This window comes from Hemitrygon akajei, chromosome 5 (assembly GCF_048418815.1).
Source record: "Hemitrygon akajei chromosome 5, sHemAka1.3, whole genome shotgun sequence".
Lineage (NCBI taxonomy): Eukaryota > Metazoa > Chordata > Chondrichthyes > Myliobatiformes > Dasyatidae > Hemitrygon > Hemitrygon akajei.
In genome coordinates this window covers 93,058,060-93,072,548 of record NC_133128.1, presented here as the reverse complement: position 1 = coordinate 93,072,548, position 14,489 = coordinate 93,058,060, and the positions used below count along the sequence as shown (strand labels likewise).

Below are 14,489 nucleotides of genomic sequence, written 5' to 3'. Positions count from 1 at the left end.
ACAGCGTTTGAGCATAGTTTGGCTAAGTATGTATGTTTAGTGTTAATTTTGTCTGATCACTTTGGACGCTCAGTTTAGAGTTTATCATGAAGGGTTATTGAATGGGTTAGCACTGTAGCCTTGTAACTGAGGGTGCTTAGGTAAATACTTGTTTGGTTGAGTGTTTCACTGTTTTAAAAATAAATAGCTAATGTGCTATTTGCAATGAGCGCCCTTTGACCCACTTACCAAATCGGGGAATCTGTTTCCCTGTAACGGACACCCACCACAGCTCACTCCACGTGCCACACCCCATCAATTTCTTCTCCTCGCTAAGCATGTTATAATCTCAGCTCTGTCTTTTATTAAATCATTGTGATGAATTCAGCAGGTCAGGCATTATTTATTGACGGAACTGATTAGTCGATGCTTCGAGCAGAGACCAGCACCCCCTCCCCCATCTACTCACCTGGACTCTAGCGTCTGCAAAATCTCTTGTGCCTTCATTCATCTTTTTACATCTGATTCTTTGTCAAAAATTATTAGTTCCCTCTGGGTTTGCTACATATCTGTTTGGATACACATATCCCAATTATTTCTAAAGATTGGAAAGACCAGTCAGCAATTAAACTGGCTCCTCTCACTGCCCTGTAATTTTGTCTGTTGAGAATTATCTACCCCTTTGAAATTCACTTTTAAATCTGCTTCTAGCATACTCTATGCAAGAAGCTTCCAGATCACTCCTGACTGTGTGCAGCTGCACCCGGCCTAGTAAAGTTTGCATATTCTCACGTGACCATGTTCCAGTTGGATGGGCTGCCAGAGGAAGTGTTTGAGGCAGGTACAATAGCAACTTTCAAAAGACACTTGGACACGTACATGGCTGCTTAAGCTTTAGAGCGATATGGGTCAAACACAAACCAGTCAGTCTAGCTTTGATGGACATCATGATCAGCACAGACAGTTTGGACTGAAGGGTTTCTTCCTGTGCTATACAACTATGCTCTATGGCAGGGTTTCTCAACTGGGGTTCTGCGAGAGGTCGCTAGGAGTTCCGCGAGGAATTGTGATTTTTAAAAAAACAGTTTTTTGAATGTTGCACGATGCTGGTGCTCGCAGTGGTGATTAGTGACCGAGCAGTCCCGTTAGCAAACTCATCACTCTCAGCCCAGTATGGTAGTGCGCAATGGGACCACGTTTATAGGAGTGGAGACTTTCGATTCCGGTTCTGATGCCCTGCCTTTCTAGTCTATCTGGGCTGACCTTTAAATTGTCCGAACAGTGGATCATGCTTCGCATTGGGACCCGGGCCCTGCCCCAGCGAAATGCTCTGGGTCCAGCCCACACTGCCCAGCCCGAAGCTGTTCTTGGCCTCCCCAAATCAGCTCACAATTTAGAGTGAACCAGCCTCGCACCTGGATTGGGTGGATGGGCTTTCGAAACTCCTCCTCCCCAAATCGCTCACATCAAATCCGACCCCAGTATCAATGTGCTTATTATCGTTGCTCTCTCACTCAATAAGATGAGCTCATTGCCCAGTTTTCACCCTCACGGGCTCTGCGCTACCCCATCATTGGACTGTACAGGGTGAGAGATGCTCAAGCAAGATTATTCCCTGCTTTGGCACCCATGTGACTACCAAGGTGCCCTCCTCGGCAGCCAAGGCTCCAATTTATTTCCCACTCTGTCCACTTGTAGTGTCTGCTTGTCACCTCTGTGGGCATTTTTCCTGCCCACACTTTCCTTTCAGTTCTTTAGTGAAACTTCCTCAGATTTTCTGCTGAAGGAAATCCATCAGGTTGCCTATTTAAGTCCAGTGAATCAACCAGTCGCCTGAATTGCCTCATTTGCAACCCTCTGAAAGTTCCAGAATTTGCTTCTGTTTGCCAGTCCTAATCTGATCATATATTTACAACCACTTCCTCTGGTCCCCATTTACAGCTGCAGGGCTCGTCACTGTTGAAACTTTCTGATGGTGTAAATGCAAGTGTATTCCTGGGGCTTGCAATGTGTCCTCTGTGTGTTGGGTGAGCAACCTACTCATCAACATCTTACTGGCATCCACTACAATCTTCTCTTCCTCGGTCTAATTACTTTAGACCATAAGATATAGGAGCCCATTTGGCTCATCGAGTCTGCTCCACCATTTCATCACGGCTGATCCAATTTTCCACTCAGCCCCAATCTCCTGTCTTCACCCTGTCCAATCAAGAACCTGTCAGGAATATACATAAAGGAATTGGCCTCCACAGCTGCCTTTGGCAAAAAATTCTACAGATCCACCACCCTCTGGCTAAAGAAATTCCTCCCAATCTCCATTCTAAAAGGAGCTCTATGCTGAGGCTGTGACCTCTGGTCTAAACTCTTCCACCACAGGGAACATCCTCTCCACATCCACTCAATCAAAGCCTTTCACCATTCAAAAGATTTCAATGAGCTCATCTCTCATTCTTCTGATTTCTCGTGAATACAGGCCTAGAGCCATCAGACGCTCTTCACATGACAAGACATTCAATATTGGAATCGTTTTCATCAGGCATCTTTGAACACTCTCGTTTCAGCACATTCTTTCTAAGATAAACCTCTCACAGCACTCTAAGTGAGGCCTCACCAGTGCTTTATCACTGTATCAACATTACCTCCTTGCTTTTATATTCTGGTCCTTTTGAAATGAATGCTAACATTGCATTTGCCTTCCTCACCACAGACCCAACCTGCTAATTAACCTTCCGGAAATCCTGCACAAGGACTCCCAAGTCCCTTTGCATCCCAGCTTTCTGTGTTTTCTCTATATTTAGCAAATAGTCAACCCTTTCATTTCTACTACCAAAGTGCATGACCATACACTTTGCGACATTGCCCTTTCTTTGTCCATTCTCCTAATTTGTCTAAGTCTTTCTGTAGCCTTTCTACTTCCTATTTCCTCAAAACTACCTGCCCCTCCACCCATCTTCATATTGTCTGTAAACAAAGCCATCAATTCCATCATCCAAATCATTGACATAGAACATAAAAAGAATTGGTCCCAACACTGACTCCACTAATCACTGGCAGATAGCCAGAAAAGGCTCCCTTTATTCCCACTCTTTGCCTCTTGCTAATCAGCCACTGTGTAATCCATACTAGAATCTTCTTGGTAATGTCATGGGCTCATAGCTTGTTAAGCAGCTTCAGGTTTGGCACTTTATCAAAGGCCTTCTGAAAATCCAATTACACAACATCAACCGATTCTCCTTTATCTATCCTACTTGTTACTTCTAAGAATTCTAACAGATTTGTCAGGTAAGATTTTCCCTTGAGAAAATTATGCTGACTACGGCTTATTAGTCCTCGATTATATCATTCACGCTTAGGAACACTGAGGGACCAAACCCATTTACTAAATACACCACAACCACTGCCTGCCATTACCCAAGGAACCCTGCTGTCCATTGACATCAACACCACAATGGGTTTGAGTTTCATCCTGACCTTGGGTCCTGCCTGGTGGAGTTCTCCATTTCCCCCAGATGATCCAGCTCCATCGCAATGACTTGTTAGCTGGTAGGTCATAGCCCCTGATGTGGGTGGATTGTAGGAAAGTTGACAGATGCGTTACAGGAAATGGGTTACATGAAATGTCTTCCTGTGTTTTAGGGAAACTGGATCACTGCACTGATTGGCCCACAAGCAGCAACAGCCCTGATTCAAGACCTCTGTAGCTCCTCTGACTCTCTGGTGCTGCTACTTACTCCAGTAAATAACACTGGTAAAGCTGGCGACAGAACATCCTTTATTGAAGGCAGTGACTCTGGCCTAACTGCAGTGTCTGTGACAATGCACCAAAGCTCATATCATGTAATATAATATATAAGTATAATATACTTATACTTTTGTATAAGTACACACAAACTGTACTATATAGGGAAGTATTTGTCAATTATTGAAACATTCCTTTTTCAGAACAATCCTATACCTTTTGTACAAATGGAAAAACAATCTTCACATCTATCCCATCTCCACCACAATCATCTTCTGTAGGCTTCTCACTTACAAAGAAATAAGTCAACTGTTTAGTCTTTCCTACTGTGAATGAGAAACCTTAAAAAGCAGGCAGAAAATTCATCAAATATTTTACAGTAACATACTGAGCAATGTCTTGGCAAAGGGTTAACAATAATTGGCAGACTGTGAGTAATTAACATACCTGCGGACTGTGTCAGACAGAACAGCTGGAGGACCCAGGAAACCAGTACACCGACATATAAAGAAGCCATGTTCAGGTTGACGATGACAGATCTCTTCAATCAGAGAACAAAAACAAACAAATCTTGTGGGCAAAGTACAGAACTTGCTCAAATGGACACTGACCTCAGAGCCATTAAACTCAAGCCAGCTCTGCCTTCTAATACTAATTGTCGTTACCCAGTCTACATTTGCCTAGCAAAGGAGCCCACAGGCTCTCTTGTCATAAAGATCAAGATTGGCCATTTCGCTCCTCTCTTGCTGTCCAATTCAAGCTGATGCCAGAAAGTGGTGACACTTTATGTGCAGCTGTAAAGGGACTCATCAAATATTCCAGTTTAGGACTAGTAAAGCTGAGGTCCAGCACTGCCTTGGGTACTTCAGTTAGCAACATTGTTCTAAGACATTAAAAATCAATCAATCAAAACCTATCAATCCTCAAAATTGTCAGACTCTGGACTATAGACTCAGGTCGTAAGTGCAGTTACCCTTTAAGAAAAAGGAAATGAGGGAAGCGTGCTGGTCTTCAAGTAAAATTGAAATGCACAGTCCTTAGACCATCCCTCCCTACTATTCTGCTGGTGAATGTACAGGCTCTGGAAAATAAAACTGAAGACCTCAGCGCAAGATTGCTGTACCAGAGCGACATCAGGGATGGCTGTGTACGTTGCTTTGTGGAAGCATGGCTCACACTCACCATTTAGGATGCAGCACTGCAGCCCAAGGGCTTCACCTTCCACTGCAAGGGCAGGACAGTGGAGTCTTTTAAAGGTAGCGGAAAAGAAGTGTGTTTTATGATAAACTCACTGGTGTGGCAGTTCTGTCTCAGTCCTGCTCACCCGACCTACCTAGCGTGTCACATGTTAACCATTTTATCTGCCAGGATAGTCTTTTGCCATAATCCTGGTGGTGGTGTATATTCCACTCTTGGCCAATATCAGGCAGACACTGAAGGAGCTGGGCATAATGATCAGCAGTGACAAAACGGTGCATCCTAATGCCTTCATTACCATTGCAGGGGCTTTCAACCAGGCCAGTCTCTGACCAACTACCACCAACATATCACCTCCAGAACTAGACGAGACAACACTCTAGAACACTGTTACACCACCATCAAAAACACTTACTCTGCCATCCTACATCAACGTTTCAGAACGTCCGATCACCTGAGTGTACTTTTACTTCTGGCATACAGGCCAAGACTGAGAACTACAGCACCAATGGTGAGGACCACAAGGGTATGGTCATGGGTGGCAGAGGAACACCTGCAGAACTACTTTGAATTGATGGACTGGACAATATTCAGTGACTCATCTTCAAATCTGAATGAATATGCTATTGTGTCACTGACTTCATCAAGATCTGTGTAGATGAGTGTTGCTGTACCTTCGAGAATATACTGGACATACTGAAACCAAAAGCCATGGATGAGCCTGGAGATTCATAGTCTCCTGAGGACTAGGTCTGTGGAATTCAAGACCGGTGATGCACAACTACACAAGAAGTCCAGGTGCAACTTCTGGAAGGCTACTTTAAGAGCAATAAAAACAATTCTGATTGGACTTAAAGATGGAACCGGATGCACGCCAGCTCTGACAGGGTATGCAGGCCTTTACTTCCCTCAGCACGAAGCCTGACATCATGAATGACTCTACTGCTTCACTCCCGGATGAGCTTAGTGCTTTCTGTGCATAAACACAAGAAAATCTGCAGATGCTGGAAATCCAAAGCAACACACACAAAATGCAGGAAGAACTCTGCAGGTCAGGCAGCATCTGTGGAAATGAATGCATAATCAATGTTTCAGCCGAGACCCTTCTTCAGGACATGCATGCTTTGAAAGGGAGAATAAAACTACAGCTGTGCAAATCTCTGCAGCATCTGGTGACCCTGTGATCTCTGTCTCAGAAGCCTTTCAAGAGGGAGAACCCTTACAAGACATCATGTTCCACTGGTGTACCAGGTAGGGCTCTGAAAACCTGTGCCAACCAGCTGGCAGGAGTGTTCAAGGACATCTTCAATCTCTCAGTGCCGCAGTTGGAGGTTCCCACCTGCTTCCAAAGAGTGTCAATCATACCAGTGCCCAAGAAGAGTTGCTTGAGCTGTCTCAACAACTGTCGCCCAAGAGCATTCATATCTACTGTGATGAAGTACTTTGAGAGGTTGGTCACAGCCAGTATTAGCTCCTGCCTGAGCAAGGACCTGGACCCACTGCAATTTGCCACAAAAGGTAAAATTGGATGCAATCACGATGGCTCTCCTCTCAGCCTTAGACCAGCAGGACAATAGCAGTACCTATTTATTGAATACAGCTCAACATACAACAACATCCTACCTTCAGTACTAATCAACAAGCTCCAAAACCTGGGCCTCTGTACCTCCCCCTGCAACTGCATCCTTGTCTTTCTCATTGGGAGACCACAGTCAGTGTGAATCGGAAATAACATTGCCTCCTTGCTAACAATTGACACTGGCACACCTCAAGAATGTGTGCTTAGCCCACTGTCCTCTCTGCACTATGACTGTGTGGCTAGCCACAGCTCAAATGGCATCTAAAAATTTGCCAAGACACAACTATTGGCAGAATTTCAGCTGGTGAAGAGGAGGTGTACAGGAGTGAGTTAGATCTGCTGGTTGAGCGGTGTTGCAACGACAATGCACTCAATGTCAGTAAGACCAAGGAGTCGATTATGGACCAGGAAGGGAAAGTCGAGGGAACACACACCAGTCCTCTTTGAGGGATCAGCAATGAAAAAGGGGTGAGCAGTTTCAAGTTGCTCAGTATCGACATCCTGGGCCCAACATATCAGTACAATTACAAAGAAGGCATGACAGCAGCAGGTGGTAAGAGTGGGCTCCCTTACCTCTGCCCCTCTGACCCTCAACCCAGGAGACCCCCAGGTCCATGTCCTAAGCCCCTGCTTTTACTGTCTGTATACCCATGACTGTGTTGCCACCCACAGCTCCAATCTGCTAATTAAATTTGCAGATGATACTACATTGATTGGTCTAATCTCAAATAATAACAAGGGAGCCTACAATGAAGAGGTCACCACCCTGACACAGTGGTGTCAAAAGAAAACACCCTCTCTCCTAATGTCGCAAAAACAAAGGAGCTGGTTGTGGACTACAGGAGGAACGTAGACAGGCTAACCCCTGGTGACATCAATGGATCTGGGGTTGTGAGGGTGAACAGCTTCAAGTTCCTTGGTATGCACATCACCGAGGACCTCACTTGGTCTGTACATACTGGCTGTGTGGTGAAAAAAGCACAAGAGCACCTCTTTCATCTCAGACGGTTGAAGTTCAGCATGAGTCCCCAGATCCTAAGGACTTTCTACAGGGAAACAACTGAGAGCATCCTGACTGTCTGTATCACAGCCTGGTATGGGATCTGTACCTCCCATAGTCACAGGACTCTGCAGAGTGGTGCGGTCAGCCCAGTGCATCTGTGAATGTGAACTTACCACCATTCAGGACATTTACAGTGACAGGTGTGTAAAAAGGGTCCAAAGGATCCCTGGGGACCTGAGTCACCCCAACCACAAACTGTTCCAGCTGCTACCATCAGGAAAACGGTACCGCAGCATTAAAGTCAGGACCAACGGGCTCTGGGACAGCTTCTTCCTCCAGGCCATCACACTGATTAATTCACGCTGATATAATTGTATTTCTAAGCTATATTGGCTGTTCTGTTATATATCTTACTGTAGATACTACTTATTACAAATTACTATAAATTGCACATTGCACATTCAGATGGAGAGGTAAGGTAAAGTTTTGTACTCCTCTTGTATGTGAAGGATGTAAGAAATAAAGTCAATTCAAGTCAATTCAATTTCGTTAGGAATTTGAGGAGATTTGGTATGTCATCAAAGACTCTTGCAAATTTCTTCAGATGTATCATGGAGAGCATTCTAACTGGTTACATCACTGTCTGGTATGGAGGGGCCACTGCACGGGATCGGAAAAAGCTGCAGAAAGTTGTAAACTCAGCCAGCTCCATCATGGGCACCAGCCTTCCCCACAATGAGGACATCTTCAAAAAGGTGATGTCTCAAAAAGGTTAAATCCATTGTTAAGGACCTCCATCCTGCAAAAATGCTACCATCAGGTACAGGAGCGTGAAGACACATAGTCAATAATTTAGAAACAGCTTCTTCCCCTCCGCCATCAGAGTTCTAACGGATAATGAACACATGTACATAATCTCACTAATTTTGTACTATATATATATATATACACACACATATATATATATATATATATATATATAGAGAGAGAGAGAGAGAGAGAGAGAGAGAGAGAGAGAGAGAGAGAGAGAGAGAGAGAGAGAGAGAGAGAGAGAGAGAGAGAGAGAGAGAGAGAGAGAGAGAGAGAGAGAGTTCTTATTATAATTGATAGTGTTTTTATTTATGTTTTCCACTGCACGGCTGCCTGAAAACAACAAATTTCACAACATATGCTAGCGGCATAAAACCTGATTTTCATTCAATTTCCTTGGAAAGATTCATGATTGTTTAGTGATATTTCCAGTACACAAGTGTAACGGAGAATGAATAATTGTTATTCCAGGTCAGATGTAGCACCACAAAAAAAGTTATTCTTTTAATGGATTGATTGGATGTCCATAATGTGATGCTAGGCTGTCATAATGCACCTAACAGAAAATGATTAAGTAGTTGGGTCAGCTTCACGGCTTGGGGAAAGAACTGTTTTTGAGTCTGGTGGTCCTGGCGCAAATGCTACATAGTCTCCTCCCTGATGGAAGCAGGGCAAACAGTCCATGAGCAGGATGGGTGGGATATTTCATGATGTTACTGTCACTTTTCTGGCATCTTTCTGTATATATTTAATTGATAGTGGGTAGGCTGGTGCCGGAGATACTTTGAGCAGTTTGACTACCTATTATAGAGCCTCCCTGTCTGCCACAGAGCCGTTTCCGTACCCTGCAGTGATGCAGTTTGTTAGGGTGCCCCCTACTGTGTATCAGTAGAATAACATGAGTATAGTTCAAAGTCAAATCAAACTTAATGTCAAAGGAGATATATGAATATTTGGATAAGCATGGACTGATTATGATAGCATGGTTTTGTTAATGGTAGGTCATGTCTAACCAATCTTATAGAGTTTTTTGAGGAAGTCACTAGGAAGGTTGATGAAGACGAGGCGGTGGATGTTGTCTCCATGGACTTTAGGGAAGGATTTGATGAGATCCAATATGGGAAGTTGGTTGAGACCTGGCATTCAGGATGAGGTAGTAAATTGGATTAGAAATTGGCTTTGTGGGAGAAACCAGAGAGTGGTAGTCGATGGTTGCCTCTTTAACTGGAGGCCTGTGACTAATGGTGGGTCCTTTGTTGTTTTTCATTTATATCAGTGATCTGGTTAATAATGTGGTAAACCGGATCAGCAAATTTGTGGACGACACCAAGACCAGAGTCGCAGTGCATTGAGGATGACTATGAAAGCTTGCAGTGGGACCTTGCAGTATGTCTCCCCGTTCGCTGGGAAAACAGAGACACCTCCTTCTCCTTCATTAGGGAGAGTGAAAGCCTGTGGTATGTCGTATACTGGGTGAAATGCAAAGCCTTTGGGGTAACTGCAAGTCTGTGTCTTTGCTGTTGCTTTGCTCACGTTGAGTGCTCAGCGGTGGGTGCTGATGTTTTTTTTGCCAGTGGGGGGAGGGGGGATCATCGCTTGCTGCCACTTACACACGGGAGGGAGAGGAGCTGGGGGGGGGGGACTTTGGGGTTCTGACATTTAACTCTCATTCATTCTTTGGAGCACTCCTCTGTTTTCATGGATGTTTGCAAAGAAAAAGCATTTCAGAATGTATATTGTATACATTTCTGACATTAAATTGGACCTTTGAACCAGCTGGAAAAATGGGCTAAAAACTGGCTGATGGAATTTAATGCATGCGAGTGTGAGGCGTTGCACTTCAGTAAGTGTGAACGATAGGGCACTGAGGAGTGCAATAGAACATGGGGATCTGGGAATGCAGGTCCATAATTCATTGAAAGTACGGCACAGGTAGACAGGGTCATAAAGAAAGCTTTTGGTAGTTTGGCCTTCATAGATCAAAATACTGAATACAAGAAATGGGATGTTATGTTGACGTTGTATTAGATGTTGGTGAGTATCATGTGCATTTTTGGTCAACTACCTACAGGAAAGCTGTAAATAAGATTGAAAGCATACAGAGAAAGTCTGCAAGGATGTTGCTGTGTCTGGAGGATCTGATTATAAGGAAAGATTGAATAGATTAGGACTTTATTCCTTGGAATGTAGACGGTTGAGGGAAGATTTGATAGAGGTATACAGAATTATGAGGGGTATAGATAGGGTAAATGCAAGCAGGCTTTTTCCACTGAGGTTTCGTGGGACTACAACTAGAAGTCATGGGTTAAGGGGGAAAGTTGAAAAGTTTCAGGGGAACATGAGGGAAAACTTCTTCATTCAGAGGATTGTGAGAGTGTGGAACAAAGCTGCCAGCACAAGTGGTACATATGAACTCGATTTCGATGTTTAAGAGAAATTTGGATAGGTACATGGATGGTAGGGGTATGAAGGGCTATGGTCTAGAAGCAGGTCGATGGGAGTAGGCAGTTTAAATGTTTCGGCACAGACGAGATGAGTCAAAGGGCCTGTTTCTGCGCTGTTCTTCTCTATGACTCAATATGTCACCAGATACAACCCTGAGATTCATTTTCCCGTGACATGCTCAATAAATCCAATAACTATAATAGAATCGTTGCAAGACCACACAAACAGGGTGGACAACCAGTGTGCAAAAGATAATAAAACTGGCAAATACAAAAAGAAAGTAAAAAAAGAAAGAATAATAATAAGTAAACAAGTATCAAGAACACGAGATGAAGGGACCTCGAAAGAGAGCCTGTAATTTGTGGGAACAGTTTAGTGATGGGGCAAGTGAAGATGAGTGAAGGTTCAAGAGCCTGATGGTTGAAGAGTAGTAACTGTTCCTGAACCTGGTGGTGCGAGCCCCGAGGTTCCTATGGCTTCTTCCTGATGGTTGTGGTGAGGTCACTGATGATGGATGCTGCTTCTCTGCGACAATGCTCAGTGTCGATGTGCTGAACGTTGGTGGGGGATCTTTATCTATGAAGAGAGATGGAGGGGAGTGCTGAAGGGAGCTGGACCATGTGCACAGTCCCAACTCTCTCCAGCATCCTCAGGCATTGCTGAACTTTCCTGGGTGTAGGATATACTCTGGGATCATGAGAAGTTGTGAGAGATGTGCACTCCCAGAAATTTGAAATTGCTCGCAGTTTCCACTGCTGTGCTGCCGATGGAAAGAGGGGATTGAGTGGTACAAGTTCTTCTGGGTTTAGTAACACTCTCCATTGTCTTGTTGACATTGAGGAAAAGGTTATTTGCCTGGTACTGTCGTGGTTTATTGAAATAACCAGGAGACGCAGAAGATTCTTCGAGAAATTTAAGCCTTTATTTGCAAACAAAAGCTGAGACAATTAATGAATGTGTCACTAATTGCCTGCCCAGCCTAGTTCACAGTATTCTGTATAGTAATTTCTTATCTCGGTTACATTAGCATATACTTGTTCTCGTGCCTTGACTGGTCCCCATACATCACACCACTCCACGATCCCGTCTACCACTGTTATCTCTACATGCTTACTTTCACTGTTAGCTACATTCTCAAGGCACTGATGCGTTCAATAGTACAGAGACAATACAGAGATTACATTCTGGCCAATAAATTGGATATATAGCAAATAGCAAACACAAGGCTGGTTACATAGTTCTGGCCACACAGCGAACAATGCAACTTTATTCTCCAATAGTACCAAGCCTTGAACTCTTCCACCTCCTCTGCAGGCCATCTCATCATTGTTGGTGATGAGCCCCACCAACATCACATCTTCAGTGAAGTTGATGATGTGATTGCTTGGGTGTTTGGCCATGCACTCTTGTCTGAGCAATGCAATAGGCTCAGCACACCTCCCTGGGGACACTCGTGCTGAGGAAGATGCAGAGGGAGGACTGGTTGTGCATCCTAGCTATCAGAAAAACAAATAATTAACCTATTCTGACTCACTATCTGGGCCTTGAATCTATGCCTTTCTCAGCTACCTATTCTGTAAGCCCCACCCACCGTCCATCCTATCACCCCTACCCACCTCCCCCACCATCACCCACCCTCTACCCATCTCCTTCTCATCCACCATCTTCCACCCATCACCTACCCTCCACCATCATTCTCCCATCCACCTACTCTTCCCAGTCGCTTCCCACTAATCTACTATTCAGAAAGCTGCCATTTGGCAACTCCACATATTACCTTCCCACCCATCATCTTCTTGCCCACCATCTCCCATCTATCACCTTCCCACTCTCCATCTTCCTGCCCACCATCACTTTCCCACTCTCCATCTTCCTGCCCACAATCTCCCAATCTCTCCACCATCTCCCAGTCACACTCCCCAACCCACCATTGCCATATCCTACCCTCCAGCTTACCATTCCTCAACCTGTCTATGCAGCAACAAGCAACTGGGAGGCCTTAGTGAGACCCTGTCTGTAGTTTTGTGTGGAGCTTGGGTCTCCTTAACTAGGAAGGATGTACTCAGAAAAGAGTCAAAACCTTGGGAAAAAACGTGCATCATTCTCAAAACCTCATGAAGAGTCGAAGTGTTTAAAAAGCATTCAGTATAGTAGACAGAACCTTAGGTCTACATACTGCATATATTGGGAACACACAGAAGCCCAGAGTGAATGGTGGAAGGAGTAAATCATTGCATATAATATCCATAGACTTATCCCATCAAGTGCCGACCTGCTGGCCCATCTCTGACACAGACTTTGTTTTCCCCAATGGCCTTGCGTCATTACACACAACTGGAGTGGAAGGAAGTCATCCCTAGTTTTAAGGGGCAATCTAGGAATTGTAGTCCTGACATAAGTTCCAAACCACAATGTCAACCACCCTCTTCCTCTGCAAATGCTGCCTGAACTATTAAGTTCCTCTAGCACCTTTATATGTTGCTACATATGCAAAGTTGTGTGTGGCTGTGTCAGAAATATGATTGTAGCATCGTTTGTAGAAGGTTTGTGTACAAGGAATCCATTTGCAGAAATGTGTGATACTGAATGCAGAATTATTTGGTTGTAATATGTGCAGGAATGCTGGTTGCTGGACAACTGTGTAAAATTATTTTAGAACCAGATAACAATTACAGCACGGAAACAGGCCATCTTGGCCATTCTAGTCCGTGCCGAACACTTACTCTCACCTAGTCCCACCGACCTGCACTCAGCCCATAACCCTCCATTCCTTTCCTGTCCATATACCTATCCAATTTTTTTTAAATGACAATATCAAACCTGCCTCCACCACTTCTACTGGAAGCTCGTTCCACACAGCTACCACTCTCCAAGTAAAGAAATTCCCCCTTGTGTTACCCCTAAACTTTTGCTCCCTAACTCTCAACTCATGACCTCTTGTTTGAATCTCCCCTACTCTCAATGGAAAAAGCCTATCCACGTAACTCTATGTATCCCCCTCATAATTTTAAATACCTCTATCAAGTCCACCCTCAACCTTCTACGCTCCAAAGAATAAAGACCTAACTTGTTCAACCTTTCTCTGTAACTTAGGTGCTGAAACCAAGGTAACATTCTAGTAAATCTCCTCTGTTCTCTTTCTATTTTGTTGACATCTTTCCTATAATTTGGTGACCAGAATTGTACACAATACTCCAAATTTGGCCTCACCAAATTCATTTATTTTGGAGATCCAGTGCGGAACAGCCCCTCTGGTCCGATGAACTGTACTGCCCATTAACCCACTGATTTTACCCGAGGATAATCACAGGGCAATTGATCATGACCAATTAACCACTACCTCACTGGACTGTGGGAGGACACTGGAGCACCTGGAGGAAACCCATGCACATACGGGAAGAACTTTCTTATCGAGCACGTTTCATCAGGCGCTGTAATAGTGTCACACTAACCACCATGTTACTGTGGTGTAGAGAGACATATGGAGAGGTGTATGTGTAAGAAATTGTGGTTACATGTTTGTGTGTTTCATATTTGTCTGTATCTATCAATCAATTGAAACATTTGGGTACTCTGCCAGTGGTCTGCTGATGAGCAAACAGAGTTGATGTTAAACAATTATCATAGTTATTATATACATACGCTGCGTTACAATTATTTTGCAATATATTTCAAACTTATAGAAAGTAATCCTTATAAATAGTACAATATAAAAGATGAGAGCTATTCCAATAATA

General features: G+C 44.0%; 1 protein-coding gene across 2 annotated transcripts in view; it reads right to left on the bottom strand.

Moving 5' to 3' along the window:
- LOC140727993 (coagulation factor VII-like) overlaps positions 1-4,288 on the bottom strand; it is a 146,325-nt gene extending 142,037 nt beyond the window's left edge. Inside the window, exon 1 of one of the 2 annotated variants that reach the window (XM_073046067.1) lies at positions 4,166-4,288. In XM_073046067.1, the coding sequence (XP_072902168.1) occupies positions 4,166-4,235 (70 nt within the window). In that variant the 5' untranslated portion in view covers positions 4,236-4,288. The remainder of the gene's footprint in view (positions 1-4,165) is intronic. The other variant, XM_073046068.1, reaches the window with a different exon arrangement.
- Between the last annotated feature and the right edge of the window lie 10,201 nt (positions 4,289-14,489).